This window comes from Lampris incognitus, chromosome 2, assembly GCF_029633865.1.
Source record: "Lampris incognitus isolate fLamInc1 chromosome 2, fLamInc1.hap2, whole genome shotgun sequence".
Taxonomy (NCBI): Eukaryota; Metazoa; Chordata; class Actinopteri; order Lampriformes; family Lampridae; genus Lampris; species Lampris incognitus.
Window position 1 is genome coordinate 26,841,515 of NC_079212.1, and position 22,888 is coordinate 26,864,402.

Below are 22,888 nucleotides of genomic sequence, written 5' to 3' on the forward strand. Positions count from 1 at the left end.
GTATGTGCTAATGGGCTTCTCCACCTGAATGGTCTATTGTGCCTTGAGGCACAGTCGCTGAGCACAGACCTCCACTGCTGTGTGAAGGCCAACTGACTGGTGGACTGACAGAGGAACAACAAGCATCTGTAGTCTGGGTTTTGGCCACTGTGGAGTGGGTATTAGCTGACATGATGAGGGCTACCGAAGGGGGAAAAAATACACTCATTGAGTCACGGTTGATTAAGCTACTTTTACTGATTCACTTTTTTCTTTCTAATCCACTCTTCACATGAATCCTCACTTCCCTCGACTGCTGAGTGAAATAGGAAGCTTTTTGCTTGTATTGTCAAGAAGATGGTAGCTATAAGCTCACAGCTCATGGGCCATATCAGCAGCGAACCAACCTGAACTTTTACTTAGCCAACACTGTTTGCTAGGAGTTATAAAAGGTTGTGTTATTTAAAGGCATACTTTGTAAAATTGCCTCACCACAGCATGCGTGTACAAATACGGAGTCTGAAAACACAGCTAAAAGAGAACCTGTCTCCACTCCTCCCCCTTGGCTCATACCCCTCCCACAACCCCCACTGATATTCTCTATTTATCCTTCCATCGTTTCCCCCCCCTCCCCTTTTTTCGCTCCCTTTATCTCCAGTTGATCTCCGCAGTGCCCGCCACCTCCTCACTTCCCAGCATTCCCTTCCTGGGATCCCTTTGGCCTTAAAGCAATCCATTGACCTTCGCACATCCATGGACGGAAAGTACAAGGAGATCGCCGAGGTCAGCGCCCCTCTATTCTTATCGACTCAACAAATCAAAAGTTTTCCCTGACACTCTGCTACCACTAAATTCATGGCTATTCTTAATGTGTGTGTGTGTGTGTCCATGTGTAGGAGCTGTTTACGCGCAGCCTGGCGGAAAGTGAGATGCGCAGCGCCCCCTATGAATTCCCAGAGGACAGCCCTATTGAACAGCTGGAGGAGAGGCGGCACCGCCTGGAGAGACAGATCAGCCAGGATGTCAAGTAAGGATGGGCAGGCGTGGGTTAAGCGACACACTGACCCGAGCAACCGTTTGATTGCAAAACTGTGTTCTCAAGGGTGATCCTAAAAGTCAAACACAGATGCTTCTTCCCAAAGTAAACTCCACTCCTTTGTCCTCAGGTTTGAGCCAGACATCCTCCTGCGAGCCAAACAGGAGTTCATGAAAACCGACAGCGCAACAGACCTCGAGTAAGTAAAGTGGAAAAACACCGCAGAGAGCCAAGGGCACTCTCCTCTTCTCTCTGTCTCAGCTGACATCTTTAATCCCCTCATACGGAAAAGTCACGTTATTTCTTTGGTCTGCAATCAGATACATGAAAGAGCAGAACCAATCTCCTGACCTGCAGGAAAGGGAAATGATCCCAGAGAAGGAGTACCAGCGGGTCACCATCTCTGGGGAGGAGAAATGTGGGGTAAGTCAGAATATTACTGATGCCAAGGGTAGTATTTCCTCCAAAAGCTACTACTACTGCCTTTGGCTGCTCCCGTTAGGGGTCACCACAGCAGATCATCCATTTCCATCTCTTCCTGTCCTCTACATCTTCCTCTGTCACACCAGCCACCTGCATGTCCTCCCTCACCACACCCATAAACCTCCTCTTTGGCCTTCCTCTTTCCCTCTTCCCTGGCAGCTTCATATTCAGCATCCTTCTCCCAAGAAACCCAGCATCTCTCCTCTGCACATGTCCAAATCATCTTAATATTGCCTCTTTTGCTTTGTCTTCAAACCTTCCAATCTGAACTATCACTCTGATATACTCGTTCCTAATCCCATCCTTCTTCGTCACTCCCAGTGAAAATCTTAGCATCTTCAACTCTGCCACCTCCAGTTCCACCTCCTGTCTTTTCATCAGTGCCACTGTCTCCAAACCATATAACATAGCTGGTCTCGCAACCATCTTGAAAACCTTCCCTTTAACTCTTGCTGGTACCCTTCTGTCCCAAATCACTCCTGACACTCTTCTCCACCCACTCCACCCTGCATGCACGCTCTTCCTCAGTGTTTCCTCCAGAAGCATTTTGAGTTAATTTTCTAATGATCCTCAATCGTAAGAGTGAAAAATAAAGCCTCCCCCTTAAGAAAACGGATACCCTCTCTTTTTTATTTTTATTTTTCCTTTCACCTTTCCATCATCTGTCTGTTGTCCTTCCCTTTAGGTTCCCTTCACAGATCTGCTGGATGCTGCCAAGTGTGTGGTGAAGGCACTCTTCATAAGAGAGAAGTACGTAGGCCTGTCATTGCAGAGCTTTTGCAAGACTACATCTCGATACCTGCAGGAGCTGAGTGAGAGACCCCTGGATATGGGCATCTATGAGGAGGAGATCCCAGAGGCCAATGTTACTGCTGGTACATACACTGACACTACACACCCACGCATAAAGACAAAAACAAACACAAGGCTGTAAATGAAGTATGCACGAATGTACTTCACAGAACTACACTAAGACCCTATGGACTACATGCTAGAAAACTATTGTTTAAGCCTCGGATAATCAACAAATACCAGTTTCAAACTCTTATTATGCAAAGGATTTGTTCTCACACAAAATACACACACATCTTCGAGCACACATAAACACACACGCACACATGCACACACACAAATATACAGAGACAAATGAAGACATAGATTACAGATTTACATCACAGGACTACATTAAGAACCCACATACTGCATACCAGCAACAAATAATTGTAATTATAATCAGTTAATATATTCAACAAATATAACCATCTCCAACAAATGATACATAACATATAATTAATTACAGTTATTATTTTCCAGCTTCATGTAAAGATTAGGATTCTGACCTTATTGTTGGCATGATTCCTGTTCCCTGTGGCATGCACAGGTTCCCCTCTACAATACATATGTACTACTACTACTTTCAGCTGCTCCCATTAGGGGTCGCCACAGCGGATCATCCGTTTCCATCTCTTCCTGTCCTCTGCATCTTCTTCTCTCCCACCAGCCACCTGCATGTACTCTCTCACCACATCCATAAACCTCCTCTTTGGCCTTCCTCTTTTCCTTTTCCCTGGCAGCTCCATATTCAGCATCCTTCTCCCAATATACCCAGCATCTCTCCTCCACACATGTCCAAGCCATCTCAATCTATAATCTATATTCCCTCTATAACACATATCAGGGTCACAAATTTAGGATTTCACAACCCACCTGTCACTCAGCTTTGAACAAACAGTTACAACTTTCAGGCTGTGAAAACGAAACTGTGAACATTGGACCTGTTTGGTTGCATGCACTCTTCCACCTTGTTTCCACACCACAACACAGGATGACATCCTGTCTCCTTTCAGATGCCACAGTGCACCCACCTGTTTCTGAAACACACCCCTATGAGAACCAGGACCCTGCCAGCCAGCCCCCTGACATGGGTTATGGCTGCAAGATGGTGAACGGCGTGGTGCATGTGTACACTACCAGAAACACAATGGATGAGTGAGATACATACACTTGATATAACCTGATGTATAATTCTGCTGCATGATGTGGACATACTGAACAACAGAGACCCATTTTCACCTATGTTCCTTATTGTAAACTTGTCACTTTACCTCTTATACAAATAGACCTAAGTGGCATTATCAACTACTTTTGCATTAATTCTATATACATAGAATCATGAATTTCCCTATGCATGCATTTCCTAACTCTTATTTCATGTATATGCTGCCCTTCATAATCTTATGTAATGTCTACATGTCCCTTCTGTGCAACCCATCAAGTCAAAATGCATATACAGTAAAAATAAAATGGCAAACAAAATTGCTTCTAATTTTGATTCTGATAACGTACTACAACCCAATGTAACTGCAATGAACCACTTGATACATGCATGCTTTTTGTAAAAGGCCTTGATGGCAGAATGCCAGGAAGTTTTTTTTTAAGTCTTTTGCTAAAGTGTCTGTGTTGCTATCAGGAGCACAGAGCTGGATCTGCCATATCCAGACCTGCAGGAGTACATTGCTGATATGAACGTCATGATGGCCCTCATCATCAATGGACCAGTGTGAGTGTCATGTTTGATTCTGAACATATTACAGTAGTGAACCGTGTTAAACCTAGATCCTCTGAGCCCCCTTTTATTTTCGGGAAAATAAGCACACTACCCTAGCTTACTGTGTCCTCTCCTATAGTACTGCTAAAGTTACCTATGACAATTCCAGCTCTGAAACAAAAACTAAGACGCTAGTCCAGCCTAGGCAAAGCAATGAGCAAACAGCACAGAGAGTGTTATCTAAAAAAAAAAAAAACAGCTGATTTCTAAAGCAAAATGCAAATCCTCCCTGCATCATCACACAAGCTGTGTGTGCCCTTCAGCGGGATATGGTGACAATGGGCCAGGGTGCAAAGCACATGACAGCCTCCCACCACCACCACACAAAACCAACAAAATGTCATGTCAACCTACATATCATGACAGCGCACACAGCCAAGCAACCATTAGCGACAGACACTTCAGAACCATGGACAGTGAACCGTGATCATGGTATCTTGGGAACCCCCCATATGACATATATATATATATATATATATATATATATATGCTATGACAGGGTTCCCCAATGAGTTTTCCCCAAGGGACAAATTATGTCATGCATACCAAGCCAAGGGCCAAAACGTTCATTTTTTCCCCCATTGCGTTAGCAGAAGTTGTTTTACGTGCAGATGTTGTTATTATTATTATCATCATTATTATTTTTATCATTAGTAGTAGTAGTAGTAGTAGTAGTTATAGTATAATTTAAGTCTGGGATTCTCAAAGCCTGTGTTGGCGGTCACACAAGAAGAAAAAAAAGCACTCTTGAAACAAAATAAGTCCAAAACCAACCATTTAATCATGGACAAATGGGAAAAAATAAATGGATGTTTATTCACCAATCAGTGAGAGCGATGGGATGAGGCAATCCTTCTGATGCTGGGCCTGTTTTCCGCTGTGGCAATCCTGAGGCACTGGCCAAGATGTACATTGGAGAGTCTGTTTCTTTCCTGGTTCTTGACTGAGTTCATCGAAGAAAACAATGACTCACATATGGAGGGAAAACTTGTGAGTAGGAGCATTGCAATAGCTCTCATGCTTTTGAATCAAGCTTGGGAACCACGGTGATCCAAAAGTCACTCATCCCAACGTCCTTGTGTTGTGCTTTAAGCAAATCAGATGTTCCCATCTCCAAGACATCCACCTGAAGAGGTGGCTCACCTATGGAAGGTACCAACCTTTTGGCCTCCGCAGTCAACTGGCCGTCAGTTGAAACGGAGAATGGCTGTCTCAGGAAGAGGAGGCTGTCACCTGAGAGTTTAGGGGAGCTTTCAAATTGTTCCTTGAAGTTTTCTGCCAGGCTCGTCACAAAATCCTTCATCTCTGGATCCTCCCGCATTTCGTTCTTCTAAGCAGACATGAAAAGTGCACCTTTCTCCTGTGAATGTCTCTCTCCAAAAGGTTCAGCTTTGACCGCAAAGCTTCAACCGCCTCATACATGTCTGCAACAGTGTGGTTCTTTGCCTTGTAATTGCAGATTAAGGTGATTTAAATATAACATGTTACACAAAACATAACATATGCCATCACCTTATTGTCACTTAAAAACCTCTGATATTCTTGGGATTTTTGGTTCTGCAGTCTGGATGACACAACCTCATCGCGCAGGTCACACACCCTCTCCAACACTCGGCCTTTGCTCAGCCAGCGAACATCATTATGCAGCAAAAGATCCTTGCGTTCAGCTGACATTTCCTCCAGCAATGCTCTGAAAAGGCGATGTTGCAGACTAGAACTCTTGCGAACGAAATTTACCAGTCTTGTCACAGCATCCATCGCCTCTTTCATTTCCCCACACAGTTTAGTGCAAAACACTAATATGTGAATAATGCAATGAAATGCAAAGAGAGCTGGTTTAACAGTGGCAAGCCTGCTTACTAAGCCCTTGTGTTGTCCCACCATTGATGAAGCCCAATTGGTGACAACAGACACAAAATTGCTCACATCCAAGACATTCTTCTCAAAGCGCTGTGTTAATTCATCGAAGATGATTTCACCAGTTGTGCGCCCAGGCAGAGAAAGCAAACAAAGTGGCTCTTCCTGACCATCTAAATACCTTACTATCAAAATATCTTGTGAACACAGATAGCCATTCCATATCGGTTCAGACACGGGACAAGTCTATGGCTAGTGATATGGCTTCTGCTTTCTTCAAATCGGTGAGTAGATTGGAAAAACACTCCTCCACTAAAAGTTCTACTCTTCTTGTTGCCATGTTAGCCAACAATGGCACCTGCTTTAATAGCTCCACAACCGTTTTCTTGCTTTTCTCATCATGACTTAAAACTTTGCCAACCATATCAACCGCACACATTTTAATCAACTTAGCATCAGCAAATGGCTCCTTCTTTTAGCAAGGCCATGAAACATGCGCCGATGTTGATTTACAGATGGTAGAAACGGAGTGCTTCTATGACGTTATCATATTTGCTTTTGTAGGATATAGTTGGCATTAAAACTGGCATCATGCATAGTGTTGAAGTGCCACTTGAGATTATCTGCTTTGCAGATAGCTACAGTCTGCATGCATATCAAGCATGTCGGTTTGGCATTGGTGTGGTCTGGTAAAATAAAACAAAACTGATCAGTCCAGTCAGATTTGAACTGACAGTTTTCCTGGTCGACTTTGCGCTTTTTTGCGCAGGCCATGTTCTTGGTTTAGGACAGTTATTGATTATCTGTGACTTAGCTGGTGATTTGCTCTGTCTAGTCAAGGACCGTAGAGAGCGTGGAGTACATTTTACATCCACGCGCACTCTACAGCATAGGTCAGGTGTACGGTGTGGGGTGAGGTCAAAATAAAGTAGAGCAGCACACACTTTATTTCATACGATATGACAGGTGTGTTAGTGCCAATGGATCGGCACGGGCCTGACATTTGGCTCTCGCGGGACGGACGTGGCCCGTGGGCCACTTACTGGGGTTCAGGGCGCGGTCAAGTCAGGTCAAGTCAATTAGCCCAATATCACAAATTACAAATTTGCCTCAAGGGACTTTACAGCAACACAACATCCTGCCCTTAGACCCTCGCGTCGGATAAGGAACAACTCCCTAAAAAAAAAAAACCTTTAATGAAAAAAAAGAACAAATAGGAAGAAACCTTATGGAGACAACAGAGGAGTGATCTGTCCCCCAAAACGGACATACGTACAATTGATATTGCGTTTACACAATTTACAGAATACAACATTGAAAGAGGATAACAGGACGGTAAATGTACATAATGATCGCTGAGTTGGTAAATTTACAGATTGACTGGTAATTCTGCATAATGACCGTTTCCCCATACAAAACAGTGGCGGTGGTGACCAGAATAAAATCAGTTGGCACGGCGGCCAGTTATATTAAAAAAAAAAAAAGAAGAAAAAAAGTATCTTTTGTGTAGGTCTTCCATTGCCGATTATGTCCAACTTTTGATTGAAAATTAATCTTGAAAACGACGTGGGTAATAATTTGTGCAATGATGTCCACCAACAGGTTAAATTGGTGGGTTTTTCCCCACTATCTTGTGATTCGTGCCCCCCCCCCCCCCCGCAGTGGGTGGAACTTGTCATAAAGTTAGCGGCAACAGCCCAACCATTTAGAGGGAAGATATGATTGGTCAATTTTACTTTCATTTGAAATTACTCCCTCACTGAATTACTATTGCTCGGACCTCTGTAGAATTACGACCAGAGAGGCAACCATCAGTTAAATTTTAACATCAGCCATTTAAAAATACTCTGTCAAAGATGCCACTTTTTGGAAACAACTTTAGTCTGAAAAAGACACCTCCTCGAGAATCTGCTTCTCTGTCCAATCGTCACACAGTGGATCGTTCAACAAGGGAAATAGAATTGGGCCTTGAACATGGAGCTCCTGTGATGAACATTGGGGGTCAGAGCCTGAAGTTTGAAGATGGAACGTAGATATCAGAAAATGGGGGGAATGTGTCAAGTAAGGAAGTGTAGAGGTGGAAGAAGAGGAATTTGCAGTTGGAGGAGGAAAATAACCTTTTGAAACGGAAAATTGGACATGCTGTCAGAGACAACAGCAGAGTCCCACCTGATGGAGAGAGCTGGAGGAGTCGAAGAATCCACATCGGAGGAAAAAAATAAGGAATTTGATTTGATCTGGGCTCCGATTGATGTTATCTGATGTCTTGGAAAGGTTCTCTACGTGTCTGCATCTGTTGGTGCCTTTATGGCGACAGGCATGGGTGCAAGTCCGTGAATACTGGGATGGCATCCAACGCTTTACCTATGCCCCCGTCCATAAGGTTAGTGGTTGTGTCAGGAAGGGCATTCAACGTAAAATTTTGCCAAATTATTATGTGGATTCTCAAGACCATACTGGATTGGTCAAGGCCCGGGTTAACGATGACCGCCATCAGTGCTATGCCCTCACAGGGTACCGATGGAAACTATCAAATCCGCTGTGGCGACCCCTGGGAAACAGGGAACAAGCCAAAAGAAGAAGAAGAGTGAAGGTTCTGAGATTCTGTTCTGAGATGAGTTTTATCCCTCTTTGTTGACAAATTGAAAGATACAAGATGAAGAGGATTCATGTGATTTTTAATTTAATTCATGAGATTAATTACAGGTCATTGTCCTGTGTCCATTCATTTAAAAAAGGACAGACAAGTAGAACAGTATTTAGTAGACAGTTTGTATGTGCTGTAGTTTGTTAAATAATTACCTCCATGATTTGATACAGGTGAATGTAGGAGTTTAACACTAAACTATCTGAGAAAAGGGCAATGCTAAGCGCATACAGATGATTTGTGAAATGTCTTGATTATTTTTCTACTGTTTGGTATGGCAAGTTTCAAAAGCCTATTGCATTTTAAATACATGCTTCATGTTTTCTACCTTTAATAAAAAATGTCAAAGCCATTGTAAAATAATAATAATAATAATAAAAACCTCTGTAGAATTACAGCTGGACTATCAATTACACAGCCGACAGCATAGCATTTTCTTCCCAGCAACTGCAGAGGCAGCAAAATTCGGAAAGCAAGACAAAGGGCTTCTTTCATTTAACCCTTCAAATTTCAACACAAACTGAACAGGCAGATTTGAAGAGTTTATTTCCTCAGAAACAAATTTTGTTTGGATGTTGATTGTCAAATTGTGAATTGATAAAATAAAATTAGAACTGATGACTTTTTAAACATTGTTTTTTAGAATATCTTAGGCCCTCTCTGAGGGCTCTCCTGACGGTTCCTCTCTGGCACATAGGCTTGTCATATATTTTAGAATTTGCATAAACTAAGGATTTTTTTTATTCCCCTCAGATTAAACCGGTATTTGTTTTTCTTCCCCATTTCAACAGAAAGTCCTTCTGCTACCGTCGTCTGCAGTACCTCAGCTCCAAGTTCCAGATGCACATCCTGCTCAACGAGATGAAGGAGCTGGCAGCACAGAAAAAAGTCCCCCATCGAGACTTCTATAACATCCGTAAGGTGAGTTCTCTGACTGCATTGCCTTAACTTGTCTAGAATGAATTTGTCTTTTGTAGGTCACTGTAAACTTGTTTCTTTTGCCCCTTGTTCTGATGAGGGTTCTTATCCTGTCCATCCAGTCAGCTCACACACACACACACACACACACACTCTTTGCATGTATGTGTGTGAAACATACCCGAGTCCATATTCCCATTCCCACCCCTCTCAGCCATCTATGTCTTTTAGTTTTGCTTCTGCCCAATCCTAGTGCGGCAGTGTTTGAGTCTGTTTTGTTTGTGATTGTGAAACATGTTGTAAACTTTTGTCAAGGAAAAGTGCCACTCAAACAGAGATGTTACTATTTTGCAGGTCGACACACACATCCACGCCTCGTCTTGTATGAATCAGAAGCACCTGCTGCGTTTTATCAAAAGGGCCATGAAGAAATATCCCGCAGAGATTGTTCACGTGGAGAGAGGAAAGGGTCAGACACTTATGGAGGTGTTTGAGACCATGAACCTCACGGCGTTTGACCTGAGTGTGGACACGCTGGATATGCATGCAGTGAGTAATGCTAAAATGCAAATCAAAACATACAGCAACTGCTGCAACGCATAATTATATATAATGATTTGGCATAACAACCGCAGTAAATGGAAGACTGATAGACTCATGTAACAAAAACAATCTCAAATGTTTTTCCTCGCAGGACCGCAACACTTTCCATCGCTTTGACAAGTTCAATGCAAAATACAACCCCATCGGCGAGTCAATCCTGAGAGAGATATTCATCAAAACCGACAACTATGTTGAGGGAAAATACTTTGGTCACATTATCAAGGTGCTTGCAGAATGCATCATCAATTAGAGGCACTGGCTTGCACTTCTTGCATTGCCATTGGTGTCTTAATAATGGAGAGTTTGTGAGATAGATAGTTGCACCCTCTGCTGACTCTGTCTTTCATTGCCGTTTACAGGAGGTGATGGCTGACTTGGAGGAGAGTAAGTACCAGAATGTAGAGCTGCGGTTATCTATCTACGGTCGCTGCAGAGATGAGTGGACCAAACTGGCCAAGTGGGCTGTCAAACATCAGGTCTACTCAGACAACGTGCGCTGGCTTGTGCAAGTGCCCCGACTCTTGTGAGTTGACCTCCATTAAAAAAACTCACCCGTAAATCCTCACATATCTAGTTTATGTGTGATAAAATAAAATTTGCTGGACAGCTGTGCATCTCTCAATGGCAAATTTGTGTTTTTCACCCCCCCCCCTCTTTCTTTAAAGCGACGTCTACCACACCAAGAAGCAGCTGTCCAACTTTCAGGAGATGCTGGAGAATATCTTCATGCCTCTGTTTGAGGTTACAGTCAACCCAGGCAGTCACCCCGAGCTGCACCTCTTCCTTCAGCATGTAGGGACTCTGTTGTGCTGGCAGAGCTGTGCGCTATCATAGATGACCGTTTGTTGTACAAATCCTTTAATTATGAATGTTGTATGTGGTTCTCATTGGTCCTACTTCCAGGTTGTGGGCTTTGATAGCGTGGATGACGAGTCGAAGCCAGAACACCATATTTTTAACCTGGACAGTCCTCTGCCTGTCAACTGGACAGAAGAGAACAATCCGCCCTACTCCTACTACCTCTACTATATGTATGCTAACATGACTGTGCTGAATCACCTGCGCAGGTATGTAACCATCACAGTCCCCCTCCCCCATGAACTTTGAAACCTCTGATTTTTAGCCATATAAATAAATTATCTGTGAAGTCATAACACAACCAGAACTGCTCCATTGACAGTGAATGGGAGGCTGTCTTTGTGGTCTCTTTTCAAAATGTACCCTTATCCATAAAAGATCATCCACTCTTACCAAACGATGATCAAATATATAAGTAACTTAATTAAAACAGGAAGGGGGTTCATTTCTGTCAAAGTTCTTCAAAATCACTTTCTTTCCCCTCTCTTATCTGTGTCACTGGTGATCTCAGGCAGCGGGGGTTCCACACACTCGTGCTGCGGCCACATTGCGGTGAGGCGGGTCCAATCCATCACCTGGTGTCAGGCTTTATGTTGTCAGAAAATATCTCCCATGGCTTGCTCCTCAGGAAGGTACGGCATCTTTGTCACAACAGCTTCAGCTCATGTGTCATTCAAAGGAAAACGTTGTCCCTCTATGACTCTGTGAAGAGATAAAGTATTGAAGCAATACAGGGCCTGAGCTCAACTTTTTAGTTGTAAAAAAGAGAGCGCTTTTCTAGTCTACCGACGAATCAAAGCACACACTCATTCATACACTGATGGTGGAGGCTGCCATACAAGACACCAACTTGCTCATCAGGAGCAGTTAGGGGTTCATTGCCTTGCTCAAGGACACTTCGACACGCTCTCTTGGAGGAGCCAGGGATTGAACCAGTGACCTTCTCATTACTAGATGACCCGCTCTACCTCCCGAGCCATAATTTGTATTAATTGACTATATTTCAGATTTGATCCTTGTCATTGTATTTCATTATTGTTTTGTAATTCCCTCGCTCTCTTTTTACTAACTCTTACATCTTCTTTATCCTGTTTCGTCAAGGTTTACATTTTCAGTTTTTATCATTAGATTTCTTCTCTTTCCTGTTATCCAGTAATGAGATGAATGGGAGCTGTTTACTCATATCATCTTTCCCCTGCATTGCATTGTACTTTAAATGCAGATAATGTGTTGTATGAATAGAGTTTGATTGATTGACTGACTGTTTGATTGCTAATGGGACATCTTCCCCTTCATATCCAGGCTCCCGTACTTCAGTATCTGTACTACCTGGCTCAGATTGGTATCGCCATGTCCCCGCTCAGTAACAACAGCCTGTTTCTCAGTTACCACCGTAACCCCCTCCCAGAGTATCTGTCCAGGGGCCTCATGGTGTCTCTGTCCACAGATGACCCCCTGCAGTTCCACTTCACCAAGGTTGGTTCATCCATTGTTGTTCCCCAGTTCAGATGACAAGGTCCAGACTCTCTATTTGCACCACCCCGTTTCATTTTCCTGAGCAGAAAACATTTTCCGTGACAAGATCCAGGCTCTATTTGCGCCACACCCTGAGAAATACACTGTTGTGTGGTTCCAACATTAAAAAGAAAGCCCGCCATGCTGTCGTTTTCACTTCTCAGAATAGCAGTAGTTCAACAATCAGCATTCCCAAAACGCAACAGTTCATTCCATTTTGATTTAATTCTGAAAATCTGTCCCAATATGCAAAGACTTCTCACCTTGTCTGCCGAAATATACACACACAGTGGAGTTAATGGTAGACAGGTGTACATCTTCACCCACATGAGTTGCTCAACTTTCTTTCATGTTAATGTCTCCTTCCAGGAGCCCTTGATGGAGGAGTACAGCATCGCCGCCCAGGTGTGGAAGCTGAGCTCTTGTGACATGTGTGAGCTGGCCAGGAACAGTGTACTGATGAGTGGATTTTCTCATCAGGTATTCCTTACCTTACATTATATAATATGACTCGTATTACACAACACAACTGCCGATGTTGTCTTCTCATCATGTTGGATACCAAAATGTACCCTGGCTCTGCCAAATGATGCAAACTAAGAAGGTATGGGCTTGGCTAGTACTTGGATGGGAGACTTCCCAGGAAAACTGAGTTGCTGCCGAAAGTGGTGTTGGTGGGCCAGTAGGGGGGAGTTTTCCCTCTGGTCCTAAAAAAAAAAAAAAAATCAAATCCCAATGCCCCAGTGCAGCGATGCGGACACTGTGCTGTAAGAGAGTGGTTTTCAAAGTGTGAGGCCCGCTTCCACTGGGAGGTGCCAAAGAGTTTCAGGGAGGCGCAGCGGGGGGAGAGTAGGGCAATACAAGAAAATGTCTGAACCCTGCAGGTAGTATGGCGATGTGTATTTAAAGTTGGGATTTTCTTGGACGCAGACTCTGCTCCCATTAAGGTAGAGAAGGCTATGTAGGCTATGCATTGTAGGGCTGAAAAGAGGGACCATCCTGTATTTTTCCCCAGAGAGCTTTTCAAACTTTACTTAACAGGTCAGCATTGTGTACCAATGCGTTGTGTACATTTTCATATTCTCCGTTCTGTTTTGTTAAAAGGTGACAGATACACTACCGTTCAAAAGTTTGGGATCACCCAAACAATTTTGTGTTTTCCATGAAAAGTCACACTTATTCACCACCATATGTTGTGAAATGAATAGAAAATAGAGTCAAGACATTGACAAGGTTAGAAATAATGATTTGTATTTGAAATAAGATTTTTTTTACATCAAACTTTGCTTTCGTCAAAGAATCCTCCATTTGCAGCAATTACAGCATTGCAGACCTTTGGCATTCTAGCTGTTAATTTGTTGAGGTAATCTGGAGAAATTGCACCCCACGCTTCCAGAAGCAGCTCCCACAAGTTGGATTGGTTGGATGGGCACTTCTTTGAGCAGATTGAGTTTCTGGAGCATCACATTTGTGGGGTCAATTAAACGCTCAAAATGGCCAGAAAAAGAGAACTTTCATCTGAAACTCGACAGTCTATTCTTGTTCTTAGAAATGAAGGCTATTCCATGCGAGAAATTGCTAAGAAATTGAAGATTTCCTACACCGGTGTGTACTACTCCCTTCAGAGGACAGCACAAACAGGCTCTAACCAGAGTAGAAAAAGAAGTGGGAGGCCGCGTTGCACAACTGAGCAAGAAGATAAGTACATTAGAGTCTCTAGTTTGAGAAACAGACGCCTCACAGGTCCCCAACTGGCATCTTCATTAAATAGTACCTGTTAGAGCCTGTTTGTGCTGTCCTCTGAAGGGAGTAGTACACACCGGTGTAGGAAATCTTCAATTTCTTAGCAATTTCTCGCATGGAATAGCCTTCATTTCTAAGAACAAGAATAGACTGTCGAGTTTCAGATGAAAGTTCTCTTTTTCTGGCCATTTTGAGCGTTTAATTGACCCCACAAATGTGATGCTCCAGAAACTCAATCTGCTCAAAGAAGTGCCCATCCAACCAATCCAACTTGTGGGAGCTGCTTCTGGAAGCGTGGGGTGCAATTTCTCCAGATTACCTCAACAAATTAACAGCTAGAATGCCAAAGGTCTGCAATGCTGTAATTGCTGCAAATGGAGGATTCTTTAACGAAAGCAAAGTTTGATGTAAAAAAAATCTTATTTCAAATAAAAATCATTATTTCTAACCTTGTCAATGTCTTGACTCTATTTTCTATTCATTTCACAACATATGGTGGTGAATAAGTGTGACTTTTCATGGAAAACACGAAATTGTTTGGGTGATCCCAAACTTTTGAACGGTAGTGTATGTGTTCAATTTCTTTTCTTTTTTTTAACTTAAGAAACATGCACAAATAGGCATTGACCTATAAACTAATTCTTAACCACTTTTGTTGATTTTGTTTTTGATTGTGGGAGATTGTACTAGGATTGAGTGTTCAAACTAAACATTTCCAAACCCTTTATGGTCACAACCCTTTATTTTAAGAGAGTGGATTCTTCTATTTTTTCCATCATCCTCTTTTTCTTCATCATCATTCTCTTCATCTTCTTCACCATCATTTCTTCTTCTTTTCTTTATCATCATGTTCTTCATTGTCTTTGTAATCATCTTCCCCTCATTATTGTTATTATTATTATTATTATTATTATGTTTTTATTAAAATGGGGAGGCCCAGATGACCTGATGTTCTCTGAAGGGAGGCTCACTGTCTTACACTTTGAAAACGCCTGCTGTAGGAGATGCCGTCCTTTGCATGAGACATTAAACTGAGGTCCTGACTCGTTGTGGTCCCTGTGGTGATTAAAGATCCCATGGCGCTTATTGCAAAGAGTAGGGGGCTCCCTGGTGTCCTGGCAAAATTCCCAACCTGGCTCTCCGTCTGGCCACCTAATCGCCCCCCCCCCCATGTAATTGGCTCAATGATTCCTCCCTCTCAAACCTCAAGCTAATGTGTGGTGAGTGTTCTGGTGCAAAATGGCTGCCGCGCATCACCCACATGGGTGCTACACATTGGTGGTGGTTGAAGTGAGTTGCCCCCTTCAATGTGAACCACTTTGGGTGTCTAGAAAAGTGCTATATAAATGTAATAATAATGATGATGGCGATGATGATGATTATTTATCTAGATGATTAGGAGTTTATTTTTCCTGTTTGATGTTTCCTCTTGATCAGGTAAAGAGCTATTGGCTAGGCCCAAATTACATCAAGGAAGGCCAGGAGAGCAATGACATCAGGCGCACCAATGTCCCTGACATCCGTGTGGCTTACCGGTATGAGACTATGTGCGAGGAGCTGAATTTAATCACACAAGCCATTCGCACGGATGAGCTGGAGACCATCGAGGAAGAAGGGAGTCTGTGTATGGGAGCCATACGCGTGGAGAAATGAACACGTGCTGCTCAACAAGGGCAAAATTTGTATGATATCCCCTATCTTTCCACTAGAATTTAAGGATTATATATATATATATATATATATATATATATATATATATATATATATATATATATATATATAAAAAAAAGTGCTTTGAAAGAGATTGTATTGTGAAAAGACTGTGAAAGTATCAAGTGTGGTGTAATGAGGCAAAGGACCTAAGACCTGATTCTGATGCTCAACCCAAAGTGTTTGCCCTCATTTTGTTTTGTTTGTTACTGTTAAAATGGTCATTGTGAGTTTTGCTCTGTCCCCTAATCTATTTATTTGGAAGTGATTATACTGTATTTTTGCTGTATGGCCACAGTCGGTCAGTGTTTGTGCAGTCTGTTATGCATTTCCTATGGCTAGTCATGCACAACACCCTACTCCACATCTGGCTGGTGTCCTCAGGGCTTTCTGATCACAGCGATGCACATCACATTACTCAGACTAGCTGACATGACAAGGGAATATAGTTAGGGACTTCTCCAACATATTTTTTGTTGTTGTCTAAAGGGAAGAAGTTCTCGAAGTGGGGTCCAGGGGATATCTTGAAGTCCTTGATGAGCTTCCAGGGTGCCCCCGGCAAAATCAGTGATGGTTTAATTTTGCTATAATTTACATCACTAAATACTGTCCAAACGAGAGGATGTATAAGAAGAAAGTATATTATAGTCATACAGTAGATTTCACTCACGACACCGCTATCTCCTCATATATGTTGTCAGTGATCATACGTAATGAATTAATGATAAATATCTTACCAAATGGGACTCCCCGGGGACTAAATCTGATCAAATTGTGATCTGTTGTTATCTTTCTGGAGAAAAAGACATTAAAGTCCCCCTGATAAATTGCAGTCATACACCGGATAATAAAGGCTTTCGCCAATAGCCAGCCTTTGGACTTGTCTTGGGGAATCAAGCATACATTTGATTGCCTTTTTTTTTTAATTACCTATCTTGTCACTGATGTTGATAAGGACATATTTCTTTTACGGGACTCTGATAGGCCTATTCTGTCTAATCACAGGACAATACCTCAAACTGTGTGGCAGGTGGAAGAATCATTACTTATAGCATGTCTACAACTTTCCGTATTCTTGCTAATGGTACCAACAGTGACAACACAATTCTTCCTACAGCTGCTCCTTGTATGTATCTGTGTTCTCGCCTTTTCATCCTTTGTGGTGTTTCTCTGTTTAGTTCTAGCAGAGCTGCTACTCCAGTAACCGTTGTGGCTCAGACTCGTCAGTGGTATGTGACCATAGTAACTCTACCAAACCAGCATTACTATGGTATTGATCATCTGAATTCTGTCTAACCTATATCTGATCTGAATCCAGTATCATGAGCTTTAGACATAGAGATGGTTTGAAATGTGAATGTTATTTCTGACTTATAGTGCAGTGAATGATGTATGGTCATCGGTTCCTCTACGTTTCACTCCATAGACAAGTTCAACCAGTGCCAAAACCCTAAAACAAGATGTTAAACGTGATTTTTTAGTTATTGTTATCTTTTTTTACTCTATTTTAACTATTGTTAGTGACCTTTGTATGAAGGCCTTTAAAGAGAACTCCGCTAAAAGAAGTGACGGTCAACTGAATGTTTTTATCCTACTGTCCTCCAAACTCTATTTTTCTTTGTGCTCTGAAAATCAACGCTGATTATTTTCAAAATTACCGTGACCTCCTTCAGATTTTAATGTGTTGTTTGTGATCTAGTATTATTTCCTGTTGTAAATGTGTCTAATGAATAAATGTTTCTTGAACTTTACAGAGCTTGCCAATTTAGGTTTACAGGTCACAGTGAATGTTCATGAACTAAATGACCTGCTGGTTCAAAACATTTAAAGCATTTTGCGACAAATGCAATACTGAAATCCAAATACAGACAGACAGTGTAGGGGAGTGAGAGAGGTGGATTTTCTGATGAGTACATCATCAAGGGCATTTTTGAATTTTTAAATTTGTAGTCTATGTTGAGGTCGATAAGGGGTTCAATTGACATTAGCCAAAGATGTATTACGTTAAGGGACCGTGGCATGTTTTTGCATGTTTATTCGATTTACTATATATTGTGTATAATTTACATTACCCCCAACAATTTTTCAAAACATACCGTAGTCTTTGAGAAATTACCCAATACCCCCCTCCTTTTTTGTTTTATTTAAGCATAACCCAGCATCAAATTCTCTGCCTCTCTGGCTGGTATTCGTTTTACCATGAAGAAGTCATGGACGTTTGAATTTTGTTTGTATAACAATATTTTTTTCCCCAGGGATTAGATTCTCCAATCAGGTTGCCCTGTCAACTGCCCTTATCCCTCAGTGATAACGTAACCTTGATTCAAAATCAAAAAGGCACCTGTCTCAGGTTCCAAATGACTGCAAGTTGATTTTCACATATCGCTCTGTAATGAATGGAAACCTATGGCTGCCTGGAGGAAAGGGAAAACATTAAAAATATCGCAAACACTACGGTAAGCTTTGAAAATGGAGTAATATAAAGTACTACAGACTGATTTGTGTGATTTGTAGTAAATGGCCTGAAACATACAAAAAAAAAATTTTAAGAAAAAATACCGGAATGGTAATTTAAGTGGCAAACTATATTGCAGGGGTTCCCAAACTTTCCATGCCAAGGCCCCCCAAACAGCATTAGATTCTGGCCAGGGCCCCCCTTTTGCAAGATGTCTTTAAAAACACAGACAAATGTAAAAAAAAATTTTTTGAATATATTTCCTTATATTTTTAATGCAATAATAACTACATTTGTATTTCAAATCTTTAATCATTCCATTAGATTCAATATTTCTGTTTTCCATGATAAGCATTTTTGTCAGTTAAGTTTAACGTTCAACAACTTTATATTTACAAATACATTATAAATATTATAACGATATATCCATCCATCCATTATCGAAGCCGCTTATCCCAGTCAGGGTCGCGGGGATGCTGGAGCCTATCCCAGCAGTCATCGGGTGGCAAGCGAGGAGACAACCTGGACAGACCGCCAGTCCAAAAATAATGATATATTATTATAGATATTAATTAATTATATATTGACTTAAATTATATTTTATGTCATATATCATGTTTCATAATAATATACTTAATAATAATTCCATTTTATTTTCAAAATGTCCTTTTTAGCGTTTTCTCTCATCTTCCTGCAATTTGCTGAGGCCGCCTGCCGACCCCTGGCGGCCGAACTCCCACTTTGAAACCCACTGAGCTATTGGAGAGCTGCTAAGAATTCTGCCTACTTAAAGACTGAAGGTCCAAAATTTGGTGAAGGTCTCTCGAAGGGTGAACGTGAAAGCGCGTGCAGAGGGAAAGGTAGCTTATTTCGTTGGAGCCAGAGCATTCATCCAGGGCCAGGATGAATTAACACCTAGAGGTTAACCTACTACGGTGTAATAAATGTTCAGCCATCTTCCACACATGCTCCGTCTTGATATTGTTTTTGTTTTGTTTTGGTGAATTAAATTCTCAGGGACTAGCAGTTGTCAAAGCCTATTTAGAGGCCAATGGAGCACTTTTTTTCCTTCTTTTTTTTGCTTTGAGGCTTTTATTCTGAACTAGATGATGACAGGAATATTTCAGTTTTATTACCAAGACCTGTCTTTTTCAGTGTAATGGTGCAGCTGTATGTTATGTCTGCACACATCGACAGTGCTGCATTTGATTTGGTGCTGTTCTATTGTGCTGGGATCGATTGGTGATGCCTGCGGTCTCTGGGTTGTTTGATCGGGTCTGCCTTTGATGCTGTGTCAGTCTAAATAAAGAATGCAACGTAGAGGTTGTGTCGAGCGACAGCGCTGTGTCCTGACGTGATTTCTAAATACAATATTGGCGACGAGGATAGCTGATATCTCTCTCCCACCACCTGCCCCCTTCCTGGCATTACCTGGCGAGCCCCCGGTACCATGGACTCGCTGGCTACATAGTTTTGAAAATTACATCATCGCCCCAGGGCTCGACGACGTGAGCCAGGCTAGGAAGACGGCTCTGTTGCTACACTGCTTGGGAGCAGAGGGTCATCATGTGCTCGGGACTCTGGGGAACGTCACAAACTTTGACGAAGCTGTGGGACTTATGAGCACCCATTCACTGCTCCACAGAGTGCCCTCCTTCGGCGATTTATATTCCGTCAGCGACACCAACTGCGTGGTGAGTCTGCAGCAGTATGTAGCTAATTTGCGAGGGCTAGCTGGCTCGTGCAAGTTTGGCGCGCTTCAGGACGAGATGGTTCGCGACCAGCTTATCGAACACACCAACAACGCAAAGGTGCGTGAGACTCTCCTGCTGAAAAAAGACGATCTGCTGCTGTCCAGAACAATTAACATCGTACTACAGGTTGAGAGAGCAGCTGAGTGTGCTGCTATGCTAAATACACAGCAAGTGGCCACCTCCAGTCAAGCTGCCAACGTCTCCTCCCTCTACTCACGGCTGCCCCTCGGGACGCAACCCAGCCAGAGCGAGGCGGGCGCCGACTCCACTGGGGACGTCTTGCAACTGCCACGACGGCGTTCTCGGCCCCGCCCTCAACAGTCCTGTGGTAACTGTGGATCTCGGTCTCATGTTTCAAGGGCTCAGAACTGCCCTGCCCTTGGCCAGACATGCCGTAGCTGCGGTAAGCAAAATCACTTTGCCAACGTCTGTCGATCTTCCCCGGCTGGGTCAGAGGGCCACACCCCCCAGTCTTCAACCGCCGTCATTCACAAGGTGAGCTCTGGGCCAGTGTCATTCAAATCATGCACAGTCAACATTAATGATGTGTGGGGGCGTGGCCGGGACGTCGAGGATGTAGGACACGTTTCTCTATTGCTCCTGAGTTAGTGACCAAATTTATATATTTAATCTCGCTAAATCGTGCATGTCTTTGGTGGTCAAGCGTCTAAAGAGTCCTTTAAACGATTCACACTATATTTGAGGACTTTGAAGGTGAAATGACATCTAATCGACCGAAAACGGAGTCTGCAAGAGCAGGCCGCAATAAGCCTGCGCCCTCTCCTGAATCTGATCCGCTCCCAACATCGGGTGCTACAGCTAGTGCTGACAGCATGACAGTACTGACCGCGGAAATGCTACAATCCATGATGGGCTCCCTCAAAACCGATATTTTCGGTAAGATTGACACTTCAGCTACCACTCTCAGATCAGAGATGATACTGGTCAAAGACGAGCTTAAAAGATCTATCGAGAGGATCCAGAATAAACTCGACGCACATGGAGTCGTTTTATCAGAGCTGGAGCGCAGTGCTACAGATCACAGCACTCGGATTACCGAGCTAGAGGCGAACGTCGGCTCACTAACAACTAGGGTGACATACCTGGACAACAGATGCGAGGACCTGGAAGGTAGAATGCGAAGGAACAACATCCGTCTTCTGGGAATACCGGAGGGAGTGGAGGGCCCGCGACCGACAGAATTCGTAGCCGGGCTGCTTCAGGAGCTGCTCGGCCTGGATGAGAAGCCGCTGCTAGACCGGGCCCATCGCACCCTGCGGAGCCGACCCCGGGAGGGTGAACCTCCGCGACCATTTGTCATCAGGGTGCATTTCTTTCACGTCCGGAACGACATGCTGAAGAGATCTGGAGATGCGTCTCCTCTCCTCTACAAGGGCAGAAGAGTCTCGATATTTCCGGACTACACCACGGCTGTGGCCAAGAAGCGGGCTAGCTTCGGAGATGTTAAGCGCCAGCTGCGCGCCTGTCCCGGCGTGAAATATGGTCTCATCTACCCTGCGGTTCTGAGACTGACCCTGCCGGACAGCTCCACACACAGGTTTGAGGACCCGGCTGTTGCGGCCGATTTCATCAAAAACAGGGTGAAAAAAGCTGTCATGCCACCGCCGGGTCTGTAGCTCAAAATATCAGTTGGCTGGTCTGGTTAGCAGGCTAGTTAGCGGGCTGGCTGGTAGGCAGATTAGCTAGTGAAGTTGGTCTTGCAGTGCTCATTGTTGACATTTGAACGCAGCTGTTTTTTTATTTTCAGTACATGTTGGAGAGTGAAGCTAGCCTTGCAGTGCTCATTGTTGACACTTGAATGTAGTGGGTTTTTTATTTTTATTTTCAATACATGTTGATGAGTATACAGCGGACTACTCACATTAAGGTGATATAATGTGGAGATATATTTTATTCCACTTACATTACTGCCTACTATTTGTGTCATTCTCATTTCATTTTGTTTTGATCTGAGCTGCCTGCACTGCCAGTATTTGGTTGTTTACATGGTTGAAGTTCAATTTTGCCACTTTATAGATTTTGTACCTCTCTTAACTGAGTTAGTTTTCCTCGGGTCCTAATGTTATTGGAGACCGACTTATGCACATTTGCTTTATTCTAGTTCAATGGTCACAAATCTCAGGTAGCTAAGAGTAAGCTAGCTAAGTTGGTATGCGTTGCTCTAAAGGTTTTTTGTATTTAGGGGTTTGCTTGCATCTCAGTTGGGGAGATGCTTCGGCAAGAGGGATTTTGTGGGAGGGTTTTTTTCCTTCTGTATTTGTGTTTTGTTTTCTTGTGTTTTGTCACTTGTTTTTGTTTTTTGAATTTGCACTATTGAGGTCAGCCAAAATATTTAATTTGCATTATGCCTTGTCCTTAACATGTACTCTCTCTCTTAAGACATGACTCAGCCTGACGTAGCTCATCCTGCTGGAGGGAATGGTTTTAATTTTCTCACTTGGAATTGTAGGGGCATTAACAACCCAGTTAAACGCAGTAAGGTTCTCCACCACCTCCATCAGTTGAAAGCTCACATTATCTTCCTCCAAGAAACTCATCTCAAGGTACCACAACACTCAATACTTAGGTGCAGATGGGTGGGTCAGGTGTTCCATTCCTCATTTCAGAGTAGGTCAAGAGGGGTGGCTATCTTACTTCACAAATCAGTACCTTTTACATGTTCTAATGTGATAGCTGATCCCAATGGTAGATATGTAATTGT

The 22,888-nt window shown here is 42.9% G+C and overlaps 2 protein-coding genes across 2 annotated transcripts in view; both read left to right on the forward strand.

The window, feature by feature from the left end:
• Positions 1 to 659, forward strand: part of gnai3 (guanine nucleotide binding protein (G protein), alpha inhibiting activity polypeptide 3) — a 45,204-nt gene extending 44,545 nt beyond the window's left edge. The window contains exon 10 of the mRNA XM_056302230.1: positions 638 to 659. The gene's annotated coding sequence lies outside the window, so the exon portion shown is untranslated. The remainder of the gene's footprint in view (positions 1 to 637) is intronic.
• On the forward strand, positions 652 to 15,900 carry ampd2b (adenosine monophosphate deaminase 2b). The gene is made up of 17 exons (XM_056302228.1): positions 652 to 762; positions 876 to 1,006; positions 1,146 to 1,214; positions 1,336 to 1,438; positions 2,184 to 2,373; positions 3,346 to 3,487; positions 3,969 to 4,058; positions 9,402 to 9,531; positions 9,883 to 10,077; positions 10,223 to 10,354; positions 10,491 to 10,654; positions 10,797 to 10,923; positions 11,035 to 11,198; positions 11,501 to 11,621; positions 12,292 to 12,465; positions 12,874 to 12,984; positions 15,685 to 15,900. The coding sequence occupies exons 1-17, from the start codon at positions 733 to 735 to the stop codon at positions 15,898 to 15,900; spliced, it is 2,289 nt and encodes a 762-aa protein (XP_056158203.1). The 5' UTR covers positions 652 to 732.
• The last annotated feature ends 6,988 nt before the right edge of the window (positions 15,901 to 22,888 follow it).